Source organism: Serinus canaria, chromosome 4 (genome assembly GCF_022539315.1).
Source record: "Serinus canaria isolate serCan28SL12 chromosome 4, serCan2020, whole genome shotgun sequence".
Taxonomy (NCBI): Eukaryota; Metazoa; Chordata; class Aves; order Passeriformes; family Fringillidae; genus Serinus; species Serinus canaria.
This window is the reverse complement of record NC_066317.1, coordinates 35,354,471-35,375,034: the sequence shown is the minus strand read 5'-3', so window position 1 is coordinate 35,375,034 and position 20,564 is coordinate 35,354,471. Positions and strand designations below refer to the sequence as shown.

The 20,564-nt window shown below is 38.6% G+C and overlaps 1 protein-coding gene across 1 annotated transcript in view; it reads right to left on the bottom strand.

Moving 5' to 3' along the window:
* The window catches only part of GALNTL6 (polypeptide N-acetylgalactosaminyltransferase like 6), a 427,616-nt gene that overhangs the window by 55,918 nt on the left and 351,134 nt on the right, over positions 1–20,564 (bottom strand). Inside the window, exon 6 of the mRNA XM_030239539.2 lies at positions 16,726–16,909. Within this exon, the coding sequence (XP_030095399.2) occupies positions 16,726–16,909 (184 nt within the window). The remainder of the gene's footprint in view (positions 1–16,725; positions 16,910–20,564) is intronic.

Genomic DNA, 20,564 nt, shown 5'->3' with positions numbered 1-20,564 from the left:
TATTAATACTTTTTATTACATTTTAGATAACTTAAAGTACATTGTTTAGTATTTTTTTACAAATTTTTGATTAATGATCAAAGAAAGCCTTGTGTACTTCATGATTACAAAATCACAGAATCATCAAGGTTGGAAGAGCCCTTCATGATCACCTAGTCTAACCATCAACCAATGCCACCACAACCACTCCTGAATCAGGTGGTTTAAACACAGATTAAGTATTCTATAGAATCTACTATTATCCTTTTGTTTTCCCTTCTTCCCTCATCCAGAGTGAGTCAATGAACCTGTCTCTTGCCTGTCCCAAAACTTCTTAGCAAGCATATGTAAACTTGCACACCACACAACTCCTCCTCCTCCTCACACTAGGTCAGATTTACAAATCACTGGGGTGATCCCTCCATCTGCTGTACATGGCAGAGAGCTCCTGAGAGCATGCTAAATTTTAGGTTGCTTCTGAGACCAGAAGAACATGCCCACTTTTTCCCAGGAGTATCACTGGCACCTGCAATGATGCCCCAGATCTGCAGGTTTCTGGCTGCTTGAAATCCAAGTCACATAATCACTCCAGTTCTGGAAGAATCTGGGGAAGCCACAGAGAACACAACCTTCATCTCCAAAAACCTCCTCTTCTTGTGGTGGTCACTATCAGAGTGTGGTAACCCTCCCTTCAGGGCAGGGAAGTGTGTCTGCAAGGTGCCCTCAGAGTGATGACACTCAGTATTTCATTTGGAGAGCACCAGCTGGAGTGTGCCTGGAGCCAACTCTGACATCACTCCTGCAGGTAACTAATATGGATGGCTGGCTAATTTGGCTTTAAATCTGTCCTGCAGGATGTTTTTCTCAGGCATCAGGCTTACATCTGACAACGATAAAACATAAGAACTCTAACAAAACATTTGACTTCATGCCAGCGTTTCTGATTCTGTTCATTTATTTGCAATAACACTGACATTTACATTCAGAAATCTCAAATTCAAAACACTTTTCTTGTTAAAATCAGCTTATTTCTTAGGCTTAGAAAATATTTGCATGCACTTTTCTCTGAGCATCTTTTCCACTTAAAATTATTTCATTAATAATGGTTTGAAATTTATCTTCAGGGATCAGAAGTTCCATATTTGAACTGTTTTTGTTGTAACCAGTCAAGCAAGTCACCTGGTATGATACTGCTCTTTCTCCTTGCTTCAGTATAAATATCCTGTTGGCCATTTGCTTTCCTATAAGGCCTGCAAACAGAAAGCTGAAATGTATTTTCCACCACTTTTTAAGATAATAAAACTGTATCCATCAGCTGAAGACCAAGTGAAAGAGATTCTAGTTGCCATTAAATATTGGTGAAATTTATTTTTGTGTTATTCACTTAAATTTATACACATGACAACTATATGTCCAACATATTTTAGGAAATGCTTGATTTTTGAAAATTATTTCTGCCAAAGAGCTAATTAACTAGTTAATTTAAATTAAGTCATAAAGAAAGCTAACAGCTGGAGAAAATGGGGGAAGAAGGCCTAAGATATGGTAGCAAAATTTGGCCTCAACAGCGTCCTCTGTGGACACTCCTGGTTTTTAGGCTCTATGGTAAATCACTTGTTGGGTGCTTCATCTATAAAATTCAGTATTAATATCTTTCTACTTCAGTAGGATGCTTTCATAACACTCAAACTTTTGATGCAAATAAAAGCATTAAAGAAAGACCCTCTTTAAAAGCTCCTCGAGAAAGGCCAAAGAAACAAGAAGTAATTTAATAAATTGCACATGGAATTAAAAAAAAATAATTTTCTCACTTCATTTCTTAAAATTTTGTTTCAATCCTAAGAAGTGTGTACATTGTTTTTTTAGAGACTTTCAAGGCTTCATTTTAGCCAGCAGCCACCTGACACAAACATCTGTGTTCCAAAGGAAAAACCAAAGTGGGTCACTTGGCACTGACCAAGGACCAGCAGGAATGCCTCTTTCTTCCAGGTACCTCAGTCATGGCAAAGACAGAGGTTACATATTCTGCACACCTCATAGTAACTTTTGCCATGGATTAGAGAGCCCCAATCACTGTCCAGAAAGACAGCACTCTTCAAACTAAAGCAGCCTACTTTTATTGAAGGGAAACCAAATGGGAATACTCTGAATGACCAGGAGAAAAACATTAAAGCACCTAGACACTTATCAAAAATGTACCAAGCTCCCAATCCTGAAACATTCCTTTCTTAGCAAAACACAGCTCCAACAGTAAGAGTAGCAGATCAAACACTAGCCAAATATTCTCATTATTATATTGGTAAAAATGAAATTAATTTCCATTTCTAAAAAAGGTAAGGAATGGAAAAAGAACAACCAAAGTATTCAACACATGGAGAAATGGACTGTCCTTCTGTTTCTTTTAAAAATGAGGTAGATGTAGGATAGGTCATATATCAGCATTAGTTTCTGTCTGCCTGTTTTTACATGTCTTGAAAAGTTTAACTTTTGCCCTGTTTCATACCAAAGGAGTTTTGGTATTAATTTGACTGAGGCCAGGGTATCTTTTCCAGAGTTTCCAGCCCTGGCTTGCAGGTTCCTGTGAACTATAGCTGGTATTTTAAACTGCTATTCAAGTGCTCACAAAACAATGACTATATAATTGGGACATTTCTTTTTTCCTGTTTTTACCCATTCCTTAGTTAATTATGCTCCAGAGACACTCTCTGGCTAAGCAGCAGCAATGCTGAATAATTCAGAAATAAGGAATATCAATGTGCAGAAAGGAAAGCTGTCATGAAAATCCCCAAGGATCTGTTTCAGCTAACAAATCTGACAGCATTTCAGTGACCAGCCCTGCCCCTGGCACTGTGACAAGCCTCTACTGCTCCAGCTATTGTTCTCATCTACAGATCTTCTGTGTCCCAACAAGAGACTCTCAAAAACACTGCAATCTTCAGACTGAATTACCTAACTTTGAAAAACAGATTATGGACCCCTAAGTTTACTTTTCCCGTTACTGTTATATCTCTGGAAGGATGTGTACTGTGTTAACATTACTTTTACAGGGACAAAACCCAGAGAGACACAAAAAGGCTCAGAAAGGCAGAATTGTCCAATGCAATTATTAACAGACACTGACTTACAGCTAGCACCAAGTTTATTTACAGAAACAGAAAATATACAAGACACCATAAATTTCAAGGAGCATTTTGCATATCAAAATGTTAGTCATTCCTGTAAGAATCCCTTGCTAAATCTGCTCACTAAAGCCTTGCTCACCAGCAGCATATGCTCATCTATGGGTTTCAGAAATTGCAGAATTATCAACTGCTACAGTTCTTCCCTTAAAATGCAAGAATTTTTTTCATACTATTACACATGCAAATCACAATACAAGAATTAAATTCCCCCCTCCAAAAAATAGTGCATTTACATCAGCTCTTTAATAAAAGAGGATCTCTGTTAAGGTAAGGTGATGACACCGAGAAGTTCAAAATCGGTTTTAACTAAGATTCACATGGACTACCTCTCCCCCAGACAAACTGTAGCTTAAATGTAGAGATGTTAAGTGTTAGTTATATTGGGAGAGACTGAATAACTCAAAACATTCCTCTTCCCAACATACAGAATCCAAAATACTGTTGACTTCTGCCTCTAGCTTTACAATAGCTTGTTATGCTAGTAATATCAATGATGTTGTTGCAAATAAGAAAAGAAACTAAAAAGCTATGTTAATTTCAGGCTTCATTAGAAATGGAATTAAAAAAAAAAAAAGGACAGTGCTTATTGAATGAAAATGGATTCAAGTATTGGAAAAGTGACATCAAAGTTCTCAGGGAATCTCTCAAGTACATCTCATCTTGCTGCTCTTCCATACACACCTTGAGCCCTTTAGTTTGTCAGAGCAACAATTGGATCAATGGAGTGTTTGCAAGAATAGCTGCCCCAGGTATCTGAGATACACAAGGTCAGATTGCTCAGGGATGGAAGAAACAAGAAACAGATAAGCTCTGGAAAGGTCAAACACAACTTTAAGATCTATTAGTAAAGATCTTTCCAGCAGATATAGCTCAGGTGCTGAGGATTGCATGCAGTATGATGCATACAAATCTGGCCTGCACTTTTCAAAATGGAGATGTGAAAACAAATGTAGAGCTGAGCCAGAACTACCAGAGGAATATGGAGCTTGTCTTTTATGAAAAGAGGCTGCAAAAGGCCAAGGAAGTAAAGACTGAAACAGGATGTGAGCTCTCTTTAGCAACAGACCAGGAATCATCTGACAGATCAAATATTTTTTAACAGCTTGACTGCTTTGGTATGCTTTGGTCAATTAATTTCCAGAATGACCAGTATTTTCAGGGAACTGAGGCATTATCTCTGCTGCTGTCAAGTTGCAGGAAGCCCTCTAGTCCTGCTGGTGTTCCTGCTTTATGGGTTGAACTCCACACCTTTTTGCTTTTACCCCTTTTTTTGGGGTATTTTTTATTTCTTATATCTGGAATGTCATGCAGAAACATGCAGAAACTCACACATTCATTTAAGTTTCATAATTAATTCTTTCATTTTAGTCAAATTAAAGCATTCAAAAATCAGCTATGTTGAGAACTACAGAGATTGTCTCAATGTTTCTGCTGGTGCCTATTGTTTTCAGATACAAAGCAAAGTGCTTTTCAATTTTCTTTCAGTTATCTTCCACATTTTTGGGATATTTCTGTTCCAGCTGGGTAATAGCTACTTTTACTTTCAGGGTATGCTCCTATTTTGAGTTATTCTTGCAAGTATTTGAAGAAATACTTGCTCAGAGAAAAAAAAAATTGAAAAGAAACCTACATCATTTAGCATCAGAATTCTAGCACTGCTTAACAAAAACTTCTGCAGAAAAATATATTTATTTCTAAGTAGCTCATATGACTTTTTTTCTAGATGCACCTGATGTGGTATCTAGAGCTAAATTAACCTCCATAAAATTAATGGGGTGTGTGTGAGTTACTATTACTCAGCCCAAGCAGCAGACCTCTACTTTCAGCATGCACTGTACTGTATTTATTCTTTATATGACCACTAGGCAGATTGTGTACTTAAGGTTCCTCACAACAGTTCAGATTTTACCAATGCATTTTTAGTAGGAAGTTTTCTGAAGCCACAAACTTGCTAATTTAACAGAAATTAAGTAGAAATGTCAGTCGAAAGGTTTTAAAGTGGTGGTAGACAGGACATGACATCAGCTTTCACAGGTGAATGCCCCATCATAAAGAATGAGAAAGCAAATTCTTTGGAGAAAACTAAGGTATGAAAGAACACCCTGTGCTCCAATTTTGTGTTTGCTTAATGTTCTCACCTTCTCCCTCTGGAAATGGGGGTGAAGTTGTAGCATCTCAAAGACAAGAGAAGAACAGACAGAACCCACCTGAGGGTGCAAGGAGATATCCTGACTTGTGAGGAAAAGGAGTAGGGTCAGCTGGCACTTGGAAATATTTTGTAATATTTCCAAAGGCTACATGCAAAGTAAGTTTTGCATCCAGGATTGCATTTGTCCTTTTCACAGCTGTTATCACAGTGGAGTGTCATTGTTATCTATGATCACCAGCTCCTACAAATAGCTGTTCTCTTCCTCTGTTGCTACCAATGGATGACACCGTTCTGAAAGAAATTCTCACTGTCAGTCCACCTTGACCAAAAAATTCTAAACTGACATTAGGATTTTTTTTTCTTTGCCTTTTTTTTTTCCTTCTGGATGCAGCAATAACACTGACAATTACCCGATGGGTCATCTGAGTGCTCTGCTACAACACATTTTTCTGTTTTTCTTTTTAAAAATTTCTTCTCTACTGCTATAACTCTTCTTATGCTATTAATCTTTATTGAGTTATTCAGGAATAACTTTGTATAGGTATACTGTGTACTTGGCTATTGGATGTACTCATGCATTCCCACTGAAGATAGATAGATATTTTTTCCTGATTTAAAAATTCTGTCATATTTTCATTATTAAGAACGAAGCTAATGCACATAGATCAAAGAGTTTAAAATCAGTGGCCTCATTATGTTGTTCATATATTATAGATGGCCAAGGAACTTTGAACAAACCTCACCTGAAAAATGTGTCTATAAATGAATAAGAAAAGCTTTTAGAAGCAAAACCACTACTTCGACTTCATTTAAACCAGTATTTTAAAGGGACTTTGTTGAATCAGCCAGTAGGTGGAGATGTAAGTCCAGTAAAAGCAGAAAACAACTATTTAGCAGTCCTTGATACAATTGAAGGTTTGTATAATACAACTTAACCAAGGTTAGATTTCTTAATAAGTATTAGATGAGACAGATAAAATCTGTCTGCAGTTAAAGCACATCTATCAGCCTTCCTTGTCTTACAGCCTAGGGCCAGCTGTGCCTGCAGAGCTTAGGAAACTTTCCTTTCCAACAAACTATTAATGAAAGTAATAAGGCTAAAAAAATTTTAATACACAAATATGTTAATTCCAGTATTTTTATAAACTTGATCAGTATCCTGCTATACCACATTAAAAAAACATGGCAGTATTAAAAAAAACAGTCTCAGGCATTCCAATACTCACATTTTGATAAGGTTTGAGTCCTTTCATGCCTACGGAAATTATGAGCATGTTTTTACCTTCTGGTACATATACAAATGTTTTTAAAGTATTACCACTTCCATTAAGACAGTCACAATACTCTGTCTTGGCATTAAAAATTTATTAATCCATTAACTTACCATTATAGGAAACTCATACTGGTAATTGGTTGCAATAGCAATAATACCTTGTGATTTACAAGAAACACAACCACGTCCCTTAACATCACTCTTCTATAGAATAATAACATCCCTATGTAGCAGAAATGGAAATGCAGTAAGGGAAGTGTAAAAATTAATGCAAAATAGTTTATATTCAATGTTTGTAATAATTTCTTTGTTTTGGTTATGTTGTTTGGTTTAAGGTCAAATGAAAACACCCCAGGAAATAACAGTGCCCATATGATTAAGCTTCATTTACTAATTACAGCTATATGATTGACAAAGGACTGTTTGTCTTCCCTGAATGCCCTTTGAACAAGCCAGGAACAAAGATTTTGCTTTGAACAGTTTTGCTATTTAAACTGTCATTCTGTCAAAAAAAAAAAATCACTAAATGACAGGCTAGACATTAAAACCTACTGCAAAGCAAAGAGCTGGGAACTTTAAAACATTTCCTGTGGACTGAGATCTTAGGGTTTGTTCTCCTTCAGGGTCCTCTGGGAGTCTCTTCAAAACCACTGCCCTGTGCTCTCCAGGCAGTGGTCTGAAAACACTCTTCCAAACTACTTTCTTCCCTGCTGTTTACTTTTTCCCTGGGTATTTTGAGAGGTCCTTTGCATGTTTGCAGTGCTTTGAAAAGGAAAACTATTGTCACTGTTCTCCCACTGTGCTGATTTATCACCATCTCTCCACTCCCAGTTCACTGCATGTCCACAGTCATTTGCACTCCTGGGAAAGCAGAGTGCCTATTTGGCCAAGCACGAAAAAGCCAGGGAAGTTCTGCAGCATCAGCTAAAATTTCTGCTGGAGAACAAGGAGAGTGGAGGGCATGGGATCTCCTCTCTCCTTGCAGGCATCTCATTCTCTGTAGGGGGCAAATGGACTTCTGTAATTTCATGGCTACAGTGCCTCTCCAGCACTGAAAATAACACTGATGCACCATCTTAAAAACAGAAAACATCACAGGGGTAGATTTTCCAAATAATTCACTTGAAGAGATATTTCTGTGCTGTTTTCTCACAAACAAAAGAGGTACATTTTGAAATGAGTAAAGTTTGTACAAGAATCTTGTTCCCTGACAAAGGATACTGTCTTGAATTTATCAAAGAAGTGATGTCAACTCTTTTGAGTCTCATTTTTTCCTGGTCTATCAAGAGACACGCATAGCATTTTATAAATAAACTAACACAGCAAATTTCAGAGTGTTTATCATAATTTTCACTTCACAGGTGGGAGGAGGCATTTACCTTTGCCTCTTGACAGAAATTTGTCTTCCAGAATAATGATATTTTTGTTACTTACATGAAAATGAAACAGATGCCAGTTTGTCTGGGGATAATTCAGAAGAAGGTACTCATCAGGTCAACACCTCTACTGAACTCTCCTAAGACTGTAAACAAAATATGTTTTCACTTTTCTTTTCTCACTCAAGTCTGAGATAAATAACCTGATTCACAGATAAACTGCCAGGGTTAAAAACTGCAGAAATATGGAAGGTACATAATTAATGTCACAGAGATACCAAACCTGCTGATATCCTATAATCCAAAATCAAAATGGAAATTGTCTTGAGATCATCTGCAGACATTGTCCTGTATCTGATCCAGTTCAATGTTGCATTAAAAGCTGCAATTCAGCAGCTCCATGGAGTGGAGAACTTTGTGCATAACTGGATCAGATTGGAACATGTATCCATGGGGTCCTAGTCTGGATCTCAAGGCTGGAAATGGACCTGAAGAGCAAGCTGCTATTGTGCTGTAAATCAGATGCCATCTACAGGATGTGAAGGAATTCTTTGGTACCATTTTATAAAGGTTTGCTTAGCTGGAAGCTGACAAATTTTCAAGGGCCACAGTGTGGAACAGGCTGCATTTCTGGCCGAGAAAATGAAATGTTGGAAAGCCAGGGACTCTGCATGTCTCTATTTCTGGCATGGACCAAACAGACATCATTATAATCAGGATTTAGAACAGAATTTGCCATTTGCACAAACCTCAAGTAAAGCTCAAGTAACATTGCAATAGGCTGTAAACAACTGGAGGGTTAAGCAGAATTTCAAAATCTTATCAAATTGGAAAAGTGAAGTAAAGAAAGGAAAAAAAAAAGATAAATTTCCAAATGTGCAGATACAAAATATCACACTGATCTATGGATAATGAAGACAGATCACTCTTTTGGACATGGCACTTGAAATAGATATGAATATAAATGCCTTGCTTTTACACATGTAAAATCTGAATTACAAGAGGAGGATGATGAATACTTGGCTAGATACCAGTTCTGCAGAAAATGATGTGGAGGTTACACCAGAGCACAAGCCTGGCATTAATCAATACTGTCAAGGAAATGCAAACAGGAACATAGTCTCTGAGAGAGGCAAAGTCACCCATCTATTCCACCAGGCTGGTAAGACTTTGGCTGGTGCTGTAGGCTCTCAGGATAAAAACAGCCTGCAGAGGAGCAAAGATAATCATCGGAGATCTAGAAAACATTATTTATTAAGAGAGGCTGAAGGAAAGAATATAATTTACTTGAAAATGAACAATGAACTTATCTGACATGAGTCCTCAAGTCCACAAAAGCTCTGCTCCCACTGTGCAGTGTAAGTGATTAAAATTGTGAAGGGGTTAAAGCCGTGGCAGGAAAATTTCTGATTGGATATAGTAAGAATAGCACTGAAACACTGGCTATATACAAATTTCTTTCCCATCTCCTCTTTTTTTCATGCTTCCAGCACACATTGCATTGACAGCCTAATTTTTTCAGGGTGGAAGCCAGAAATATCTCATTACCTCAGGGCTACACCAAGATAGCTGGACAGGCAGAATTATTCCATGCAGAGTCAAAAAAAAATCAGAAGGTATATACTGGCAAGTGAGGATGCTTCTATGTCATGCTTAGTTGATCACTGCCTCTGAAAAAAACCCATGGGCAGTGGAGGAAAGCACTGTGATACTGTGGAGCTCCTGCAGACCTCACAGAGCAAGGGGTAAATGGCACACACATCCCACCCTGGACAGATGCTAAAGACTATTAATTAAACCTTGGCCAATGAACATGTATGGAACTTGCATCAGTGGACACATTTGAAAGTGGTTTGGCACAGAGTGATCCCATAAAATTAATTGGGATCAGGCTTTGTGCTTTCTTCTGTTGGAAGCAACTGCAGCACTAGACTGAGGTTTTTGACAGCAGCAGATTATTCTTTAAATAAACCACAACAACCAAGGGGATGAAAAGGTTGCTCCCAAATTTATGCTGATAAACACTATAAAATGTAAGAAAGGGTTGTTGGTTTTATCTTTCCTAGAATCCATAGGTGTCACCAAAATCTGCATGAAAGTTTTAGAGAAAATGGCTTTAAACATATAAATAAGAATAGAAAGAATTGCTTTAAAAAGGTGACTCATTTTTCTTTATGGAAAACTGTTCAGACAGATTTTATAATTTTGAAAGTGAAGCCATCTGTATCAACAGTATGGCGCTACTTTAAAATAGCTCACCTGTATGCACTGAGCAACATAGCTCTGACCTCTTCTTGGCCACCATCCTAGTCTTTTTTATGTAAAGACGCATTAAAATCATTCCCAGAAGGTACTTAATTTTCTAATTACTGGTAGTATTCATGACCTATGAATTCTATGAATCTGCCCCAGCATATGGGCATATAAACTGTCAAGCTCCAAAGCTGATACTTGTGTGAAGTAGCAGGCTAACAGCTCTAGAAGCATTATACTCAAGGTGTTTACATTTTTATGCTAAATAGGATGCCCCAAGTATCAAAGAAAATTGGAAATATGAGTTTAGGCATTAGGAACAAAATTAGTATTCTTTTGTCTTGGCTGGCATGAGCCACAGTGACCATTTCATTGAAAGGCTGTGTATCAAATCTGAATCTACTCAATTCATCTAGCATGAAGAACTTGATTAGTGATTGATTTCCTTGATTGAAAATTACAACTAAACCAGCAGCAGCTTTTTATCTTTGATTTTTTTTTTCATGCTGACAGGTTACACTCTCTGTAGAGTTCTCTCCTCTGTACTGGTCCTCAGAGAAAATGAACTGGTTGTACAGTACCTCTACATTGAAAGCCTATCAAAGGCAGGAGAAAATGATTCAATATGGGCACACGCATACCCACAAATTCTGTGTTAATGTCAATATCTCTCACTGAAAAAATTTCTGAGATTTCAAGGGGCCACGGGTAGATGACAGTTTGTAAAAGCTATTTTTATATCCACTATTGTTGTCTCTACTTGCAGTCTTTTACAGACCATAGCTTGTCAAAACAATAAATCAAGACTGTAACTTACACAAACTAGCACTGGTTGGAGACTGCTTCACTGTAGAATAATTCCTTTGCATAAAACATTCCTGCTGCACAGTTCAAAACAGTAGATTATACTCAGGCTTTAAAAAAATAGATGATTGTTTCTGGTTGTGAGAGGTTTTATGAATATGTTTATAGGCAGAAATCAGCCATAAAAGACATAGGCTATAAAGCTCTGGGAGCTATAGAATAGAAATCATTGTCCAAAGCACTTTCTGAACTTCAGAAAACGATAATAAAATTGTAAAAGTAGCTGTCAGATTTGAAATGTAGCCTTAGCAAAGGCTTTCTTTGCACGAACATGTTGTAAAAAGTATGTATTTAAATACTGAAAGTAAGGAGCTGTAGAAAAAGGGTATTTTTAAGTCTATATCAAATTCAAAAAAAAAAGAGCATCCGGATGACAGTTTGCAAAATAATAATGCGATTTTAGGAATGCAATTCAACAGAACATGTCAAGTAACCTTCCAGTCTTTAGACACAACTAGCTACAGTAGGGTCATAAATTACATTTAAGGTTGAGAGCTTGTGATGCAAGGGAAAGGAAAAACGTACTGATCACCCAATTTTATCCCTTGAGCATGTCCAAAATTTTACCCAAAAGCAGATCCATTAAACATAAGTGGCTCCTATTACTGTGAGAGCCTTGTGATAGTGGAGGGATTCTATTTCTATACTATAAATAGGAAACTGAGTATAGGAACTAAAATGTCAGATATTACAAAGTCATTTCTACTGGCTTGAATAGCCCAGTATTTTCAAAACCACTGTCCTAATCCTTTGCTAGAGTTACATGTCTCTTCAGCTCTGTGTCCCTTCAGGGAGGTCTGGAGATCACAGCTCTACACTGGAAGGCAAAGAACTCTTGGAGAGTAGGGAATGGCCATACACTCAAACACTTCTAACTTGCTCAGGTAGGTGCTAAGAGTGTTGGCATCCAGTAAATAGCACAACAGTTCTCTCATTGGTTAAATTTTCCATCTTGAGTTGCAACTCAATAGCAATGTGGTCAGATCTCACCTGCACCTTTCTCTCCTTCCTGCATCATAAAGTTACACCACCATAAAACTGCTCCAAGGAGCTCTGCAGCCCCTTCCAAACACTTTTTTGAGTTGAAATGATGTTTCCTTCTCTGGTTAAAAGTATGTTGCAGCTGGCATGAAATGGATGCATGTGATCAGGCATGTGATACCATGAATTGATATAATGTAAGTGCTGCCAGGAAATAAAGAGCAGTCATCCCCAGCAGGCCTGAGCATATCAAACCTCCACTTTGAACTTCCACAGAGCTTTTACCTCAGACAGGCTATTAAATCATATAAACTGACATGCTGTATATCACAGTCCATTACAGTAACAAGGTCATCCCATTACTTTAAGTGGTGATTGCTTGGGTTAGGCAAACTTTGCTGGAGACCAGAGTGCCTGCACCATGGAAAGGAACAGCCACAGAGGAGCATGCTCTTATGTCCCAAACCTATGTGTCCTGTAAGGGCAAGCTCTCAAACCTCTGCTGAGACAGAGGGATGAACCAGGAGATGATAGGCCAAGATGAGCCTTGCCACAAAGCAGATAAACATCTCTGGTCCTCCCTGCTTATAGACTACAATAAAACGTTCCAAGTGATCTCCAATTCTGCTCAATGATCACTGATCCTGGGATCAAGACAGTGAGCATCATCATGACATAACCATGATGCCACAATTGTCTGACAATTTCCTACTATGCATCAGAACACCAGTTTGAGTTGCTTGCACAACCCCAGATGCAGCAGAGGAAATAGCATGAAGCACCTTTCAGAGTATATTCAGGAAGTTGTACACAAATTGCAAGACAAAAATCACTGCAGTCACTGTGATGATCTGCAGCTGGGACAGATCGGTTGAATGCAATGTGAAACCTCTGTTGTTTCTGTGGCACATGAAAAAAGGAAATCAAGGAGTTCACAGACTTAGTGTCTGGATGAGGAGGCAACCTTATTAGAGGAGAAGTCCAGCTTCCATGCCTATAAGGATTCAATATAGCCTGAAAAATAGTCACACAGATCTTTCAAAAAACTTGCTAATCTTAAAACCTACATGAGATCCATTTATGGAATAGTTGTTAAACTTTCCTATACGCTGCAGTGAGCATAGAAAAATATCCAGTAATTCACACGGGAGCTTTGACTGAAAATACATTTTAAATGGCTGTAGTTCAGTTCAGTGAAACCTATGGGAAATTTGGCATGGCCAATGACAAACTATATGTGAACCAAACTGATAAAATTTGTGCATGAATGCTGCCTGATCCAAGTGCAGCTACAAATGTATCATATGACTCCCCGGTTGGTGCTAGTACATCATCTGTACCTGAATTTTACACTGGAAGCTTCTGAGAGTGTTTTACAGTCCTAAAGTCATAAATATCAAGCCAAATCTTGGTGTAAAGCTACTTGTTGTGAACAACTTCAGAGGGCCTGAGAACGGGTGAGAGTGTACATCAGAAAAAGCTGAGAGCTGCAGTGAAGCTCCAAGTTCTGTCACCGCAAAGGATGGAGATGCTGCCCCAAGTGGCACTGCAGGCATGGGAACAATAAATCATGACTGGACTCACACCACAAATGGATGAGAATGTCTCCTCTTCACCAGAGGGATTTTGACTTGGGAGACCATGTTGAGATAGATGATGTCTAATGGGAGAGCACCTGGTCAAAACTGACCACACTGGAATAAAAAAAATTAAAATGTGGGAAAAGATTAATTCTAGAACACCAGCTGAGCTGGCACTGGAGCTCAGTAAGATTCGTGCTCCTGTCATACCAAGAGCCTACCTGCCAACACTTCAGCTGGTTGTGTCAGCTGCAAACACGCTGCTGGTGTCAGCTGCAAACACGCTGCTGGTGTCTGCTGCAGCAGGACTTTGATCATGTGCAGATAGAAAGCAAATGTACCATGCAGATAATACAACAACTGCTCTTAGGTCTTCTGTAGTTTGATCTGGTTTTATGTACATTTTTTCTTAGGCTGATGTGACCTTTTCTGCTTCACACATATACTGTACTGGCATTTTAAGTGAGGGGAAAAACTCATCAGTGCACTTTTTGGATCATGTATCCATTATTTGCTGGTGTTTTACTAAAAATGCTGGCAATTTTCCAGTTCATTAGGGATCATCTCAGATCTGACTCTACTGGCAAGAAATAAAACTATTACGATACCAACAGTAAAATATTTAACTTAAATTTAAAAAAAAAATCCCTACTGCTTACAAAATAGCAGCATAATAATTATGGTGCTGGCTGAAGCAATTTCTAGTTTTAGTGCATATATAACTAAAGGAAAACTGTTCTGTATCTTTTATTTCACAGAAGCTGTCTTGGTCAATTAAGTCACTGATAGGTAAAATGTTTTGCAACGTTACTGTATTTGTTGTAAGCAAGGTATTAAAAACTTGAGGTCTCAGCATAGAAGAGTACTAAGAGACCTTAGGAGAGAAGCAGTACTGACTTTGAATTATAAAATAATCTTTCCCCCAATTAAAATTCATACTGAGTATTTAAAACATATCTATTCCCATTTGCCATTTTATTTCTAAGCAAGCATATTGTCCTAGCTCAGCCAGCTTTCAGTCCTGCTGGCATGTGTGGGGACAGACACGATGGTTCCTTGATCAATCCTGCTTTTCCAGCAGCATCACTCTGATGTGCATCCTGTTATGGGGAAAACCAAGGAAGACTCTCACTGATTTGTGTAAGAACAGGGAGGTATTTCCCCCTGACAACTACTGAGATTACAAGAGATTTATAGGCTGCACTGTACTATATGTTGTTCCTTGAGAAGCCATTTATCTGCCTGTGTCTTACACCGGCAGGGCAAGGTGGGTATCAACTGCTGCCATGCTGAGTGGAACAGCAGTTTGTGCAAAGTCACTGCATCTATTCTGTAGTGCACAAACCCTCGACTTTCTAAGAAATTTCCTATGAGAGATTCCTCTTTAATCCTCTCTTGTCTTCGCAACAAGATTCTACAAGATGCAAACTACAAACAGCAAATGCGAAACAACTGACAAACTACGCTGGCAATAGAGAAGTTTTACTTATACAAACTTTGATGCTGAACCAAATTATACAAAGGTAACTTTCAGTAAGAAAGAAACTACAATGGCTCAGAGGACCAAGAAGACTTAGAGCAATTGAAGATCTAGCAGGTCTGGAGTGTTGTGTGATTGCACTAGCTGCATCAATGCTGTGGAATGGTGTAGCAGGGCATCTCACCTCTCAGAAGAGCTTATCTGTGTCTTGTTAGCTGGTGAACTCAGGGCATCTTGTCCTTCATGAGAGCTTGCTAATTGCAATCAAGACAGCTGGTCTTGCAGTGACTTTTTTTTGATGCCATGAAAGTAATGTTTCCAGCTGTCAATAGATTTCTTGCTATGGAATTAAGACCTGGAAAGTAAGCTGGAATTTCTAACTGGCAGTTCACTTTATAAACTATAAAAGCTATATCAAACTTTCACAAAGCAGAAATCCTCTGCATGTTTCCTGGAAATGTGTGAGGCTTTCTCTCCAAAGCTGGGATGCCTACTTTATGGTTACTCTTCTGGGAGCTGAGTGAAAGGACTCTGTACACTATAGTTATTTTGGTGGTAAATTACATTGACTCCAAATCTATACTAGTTCTTTGCTAGCTTTGATTTAGGCACCTTGATATTGTGCACTGTTTTATGTAATCTACAAGTTCTCTTTGTTTTATACTGTGTAATAAGTAACTCTGTTTAAGGCTATTTGTCTGTTGTCACCTATCTATTCAATAAATAACTAATTTTATAATAAACCTGATCTGCTATCCTTAGAACTTGCAGGCTGCAGCAATTTTAGGTGCAGGCCATAATAAATTTAAACTGCTGCCAAAAATCAGAGACTGAAGCAGGGCTTGCCTGCTACAGTGTGGAGGTTCAGCCAGGGCTAATGAATGTCAGAGCCTGCCCTACTGGCAGCCCCACTGGGATGTGCCTGTGTGAGAGACCTGGAGACTTTCCCACATTAGAACCATGTCTGTCTGTCCTTTCTTTTTTGATAAGGATTAATCCTAGCTGACCCTTGCGTGAGAATAATGATAAGAAAAGATAAGATAAAAGGATGTACCTTTGTGAAAAGAAGGAAGATAATTTCTCTGAATGAACTGATCTCTACAATATTAGGATCAGAGGCTATCTTATCTAAAACTATTTATAAAACATCTTGACAGCGTTCAGGTTTGACAGCTCTGTGTTTAAGTTACAGCACTGCATATACAGCAGCCATTTCACCAGTTATAAACAGAGCATCTGCTGGTGTAATGTGGACTCAACTGCTGATGCATATATTGCATCAGTCTCCAGCAAATAAAACATTAAATAAAGTTTCTGTGAAATAAACAGAATATGTGTCATTGCAATCACTTATTGCCTGATGCCAATACAAGCATGTGCCTGTCTTTTATGTACAAGCACTGAGCCAGGCTGTGTTTCCATGCACAGCTTGAGAATTCTACAAATTGTTGCCTCAATCTTTTTTCCTAGTTTTCAGGTGTTTTCTTCTATTACCTTTCATTAGCAGAAAGTGGCCGACATGGAAATGTCTGGGCTTGGATTCTGCTACAGTTACACTTTTTGCTTGCCCTTCTCCGTGTTCCCACTCTCCCCTTTATCGCTACTTACTCAAAGGGGTCGCTGGGATCAGCTCTCTGGAGCTCTGGAGGAATCGGAATTCGTTTGTAGTACATTTCCCAGTCAAAAGCTCCTCGCATGGCATCCCCCGCCTGCGCCTCGTAGCCAAAGTGATTGTGGTCAATGACATCGATCATAGGGCACACGATGGTTTTGTGGTTAAGGGCAATCTGGTCTGAAAAATGAAAGTAGAAAACAGGAAACGGCATGTCTAGTCAAGCCATCTATCACACTACTGCAACGTGAATCCCACAGGTTTCTGATGTTTGAAGATTGCTTGCTTTGCGCCCTGGGGCCCCCCAATAGTTTCATTTTTCCAATCTGTATCGAACCTTAATTTAAAGTAGAATTAATGCAGTTGGGCAATGATTAGAAGTATTTACAGTTCTTTAAAGGGAAGCAGATCCCTGTGAGACCCACAGGAGTCCAGCCATCAGCATCTCTCTCTCATTGCTACGCTGAGCTGTCCCCAGTCTGTCAGCTATGGAGCAAGCCAGCAAGCAAATGGTAGAAATACGTCCTCATCTGTGGGGAGTGTGTTTGGGAAGCCCCTGAGAGAGAGATTTATTCCTAAATGTGAATTTCAGCCCTTGCAACCATTCAGTCACTGTTCCTGTGGCTGTAGAGTGCATCGGCTTTGAAATCAAAAGCTCCAAATTAAAGGCAAACTCCAATACAAAGAGAAAAACAGAGCTTGTGTCTTGTTTTTTGTACCAATCTTTGAGTGCTAAAGAAGGCTCCACAGTATTATTCTTACCTGCTTTCTAAAGAAAGGAGTTTAGTTTTGCTTTTAAAAAAAAATTAGAACTGTGAGACTAAATCAAATTCCCATCCCTAGCATAAGCTCAGCTGGGCCTGAGTCTGCTTTGGTGAATCCTATTGCTTAATCCTATAGAGCTCCTCTGAAAAGAAAGACAAGTAAAGAAGATAGGCCAACATCAAGAACTAGGCAGAGGAATAATGGTTTGAAATGAGGAAGTACAGAGAAAACCTATAGCTGTGCTGACAAGAAAGGATAGTAAAAAAAATACCTATGAATCCTCAAAAGCCCCCTAAAAATCTTAAAATTCCAAGTATAATAAAGCTTTTTCTCTGAATGGCAGCTCAGATACTTTACATTATTTAGTACATTTTAGGGCCTATGTGGAAAATTTGTTTGGGTTTTTTTTTAAATTTATTTTGTTGTTTCGATCTCACTGATGCTTGATAATACCCTAAAAATAATCAGAGGGCTGAGTGTGGATTGAACACTTAGGCAGGAAGGCAGGCGATACTGGTATAATGATTAATAATACAGATTCTGCTTCCATGCTTCTGTGGGACTGGGGTTAAGAAAAAAAGATTATCTTCACAAAACATCTGGGTCTTTATATTTATTCTCAGAAGTTTAAGTTTAGAAACACTGTCCAAATCAGGGAGCAATGCTTCTAGTGAGAAATTACTGTGCCTGGAAGTTCAGCAGGTTTTTACATCCTTATTCTTTAACAGTGAAATAAATTTAAAGCACAGGATCTCACAAAATTCTAGGAAACTCATCACAGAGATAATGGCTGTGTTACTGCTGCTATTGCCAAATATAATTACATTTATGGGCACACTGTATAGTGTTATCTGTGATCATTATATAAAGTCACTTTTACACAATCTCTTTCCTGTGATGGCCCTCCATAGTTATAGGGCTTACAACAATCTATCCCTGATCCCCCCTTCTAAATTGATTGGAGTAGAGAAACTAAATGGGATTGATTTTTCTGGAGCAGGTCAAAGGTAGACTCTTAGTGCTTTATAATCCTTCTCTTCATCTTTAAAAGCTGCTATCTTTAAATACACTGATGGATTTAAAGTCTCCAAGTCGCATGTAGAGATAGCCAGGGGGAGATTTTTTTGAGCAATGCTCAAACTCAATCCCAGTCTTCATTTCTGCAACTCTCTCATGAATTCTGCAAGTATTATGATGCTTACTTGCCTTAGTGTGCTCCTGCAGAACTTACTTCCCAGCCTCCAAAATATTTTAGAGATAAGGAACCAAAGGAAAAACTTGGCTTTTGATAAAACCAGGGTGTTTGTAGCTGTGCACACCAAAAGACAAAGCAACCAAACTTTCAGCCTCAATGTTTCCTTCAGTATGCTTAAAATAATGAATATTACATACATACTACTTAAGCTTTAATGTAGCCCCAGTATGAATTTAGGAAACAGAAAGAAAAGGCTGTAGGGCTAACTTACATTTCACAAGTGTGGTGGTATCACAGACTTAGATACCCAAACATGCCTTTATCAGCCACTGCTCTTTCCTCCACCTGCTCCTAATGCCCCACTGAAAGCCAGAGCTGAAATGCTCTGCAGTTTCTCTTCCCCTGCCTTTACTCCTCACAGATTCCCCCTTACAGATTCCTACTAGCCTGAGAATATCCATGCATTATTTCACTGCATACAGGCTTCAGTTAAAGGGAAGAGCAAACAGATAAGCATCACTGTGCGTGCAAAAATCTTGTAGATTTGAGGGAAAGCCTGGGAACAAGAGGGGACACTGCTCAGGGCTTTCTCCCAAAAAATTTTAACCAATATATACATACATATTTGAATTCAGCACTTTTAGGATCAAGCAGAGTAAGGATATATGGCAATAAACAGAAGTTTTCTATATTGGAGGAGTCACTGTCTCAGAAATACAGGTTTTATCTCTATGTGCCCTTTTAATCTCTAGGTAATCTATGTACCCTTTTTATCTCTAGGTACCCTTTTAATTTCAAGTGCACATTTCAAACTGGGCTGGATAAAGTAACAATGCCAAATTGCCAACATTTTTGCAATTTTTCAACGCAAATATTTTTATTGTCATACTTAAATACATGATTACAGGTAGTGACAAAATTTGAGTGACTCAGCAACTTATCTCTTGCTTTCTGAGTTGCCATAAGTACTTGCACCCTCAGTTTCTCCACTGTCGAGCAATACATCATATACACGTTGTGAAGATGGACAGCAAGCAGGTGTTTTGACAACTTGCTAAGCATAATCCAAACCTGATATACTTTCAATTCTTTGCCAGGAAAGGAATATGTTTAACAAACCTAGTTCTGGTAGCCTGTGTCACTACTGATCTACTGTCCATCTCTGCTCTTACTACTCCTGCAGCAACATCAGCAGAAGGAAATATGTGCCTGCACCTTTCTGGTTTGCCACTCAGTTTCTTACCTGCAGTAAGTGTGACTTCACACTGCACTAAACTGTCAGCTGCTGGAGTCCAAGCCACATCTTCCCTTCTGCTGAGGACTGACAACAAACAGCTGTTTGCCAACATTTTTCCACCACTACTGCTGCCTACTCAGCGAGCATCACTCAAAACTCTCTAGTATCTCAGAATGTCTTACCTAAGCTTAAGAGCCCGTTTAAGAAAAGAAATAAACTAAAAAAAGCTTAAAGAAAATAAAGGCTCAGCTCCACAAAGCCATTTAGATACCCTAAAAGTACTGAAATAACTCAGTTCTTCTTTGGCCTCTAAAAGCTGATAATTAATTCTGAAAATATAAGTTAGATAGTTAAATAGCTCTGAGAACTATTTTTAAGTGATTGCTCTTGGTTCCTCAACCCCTTCCCCAACCTCTAACTTTCAAGGACTCATTTGGAACAAAACCTGGTTTGGAACAGTGGAAGCCACTGCTCCTCTCAGCAAAGTCTGCCAGTCCAGAGCAGGGCTGAACCATGTACTTGCTGAGGATTTTTCACTACACATGCCAGATTCAGTCAGAGCTAAAACAGGGCAGCTTCAAAGCAATAAACACTCAACAGTGGTTTCCCTGAATGACTTTCAGTCACATGCAGTGCTG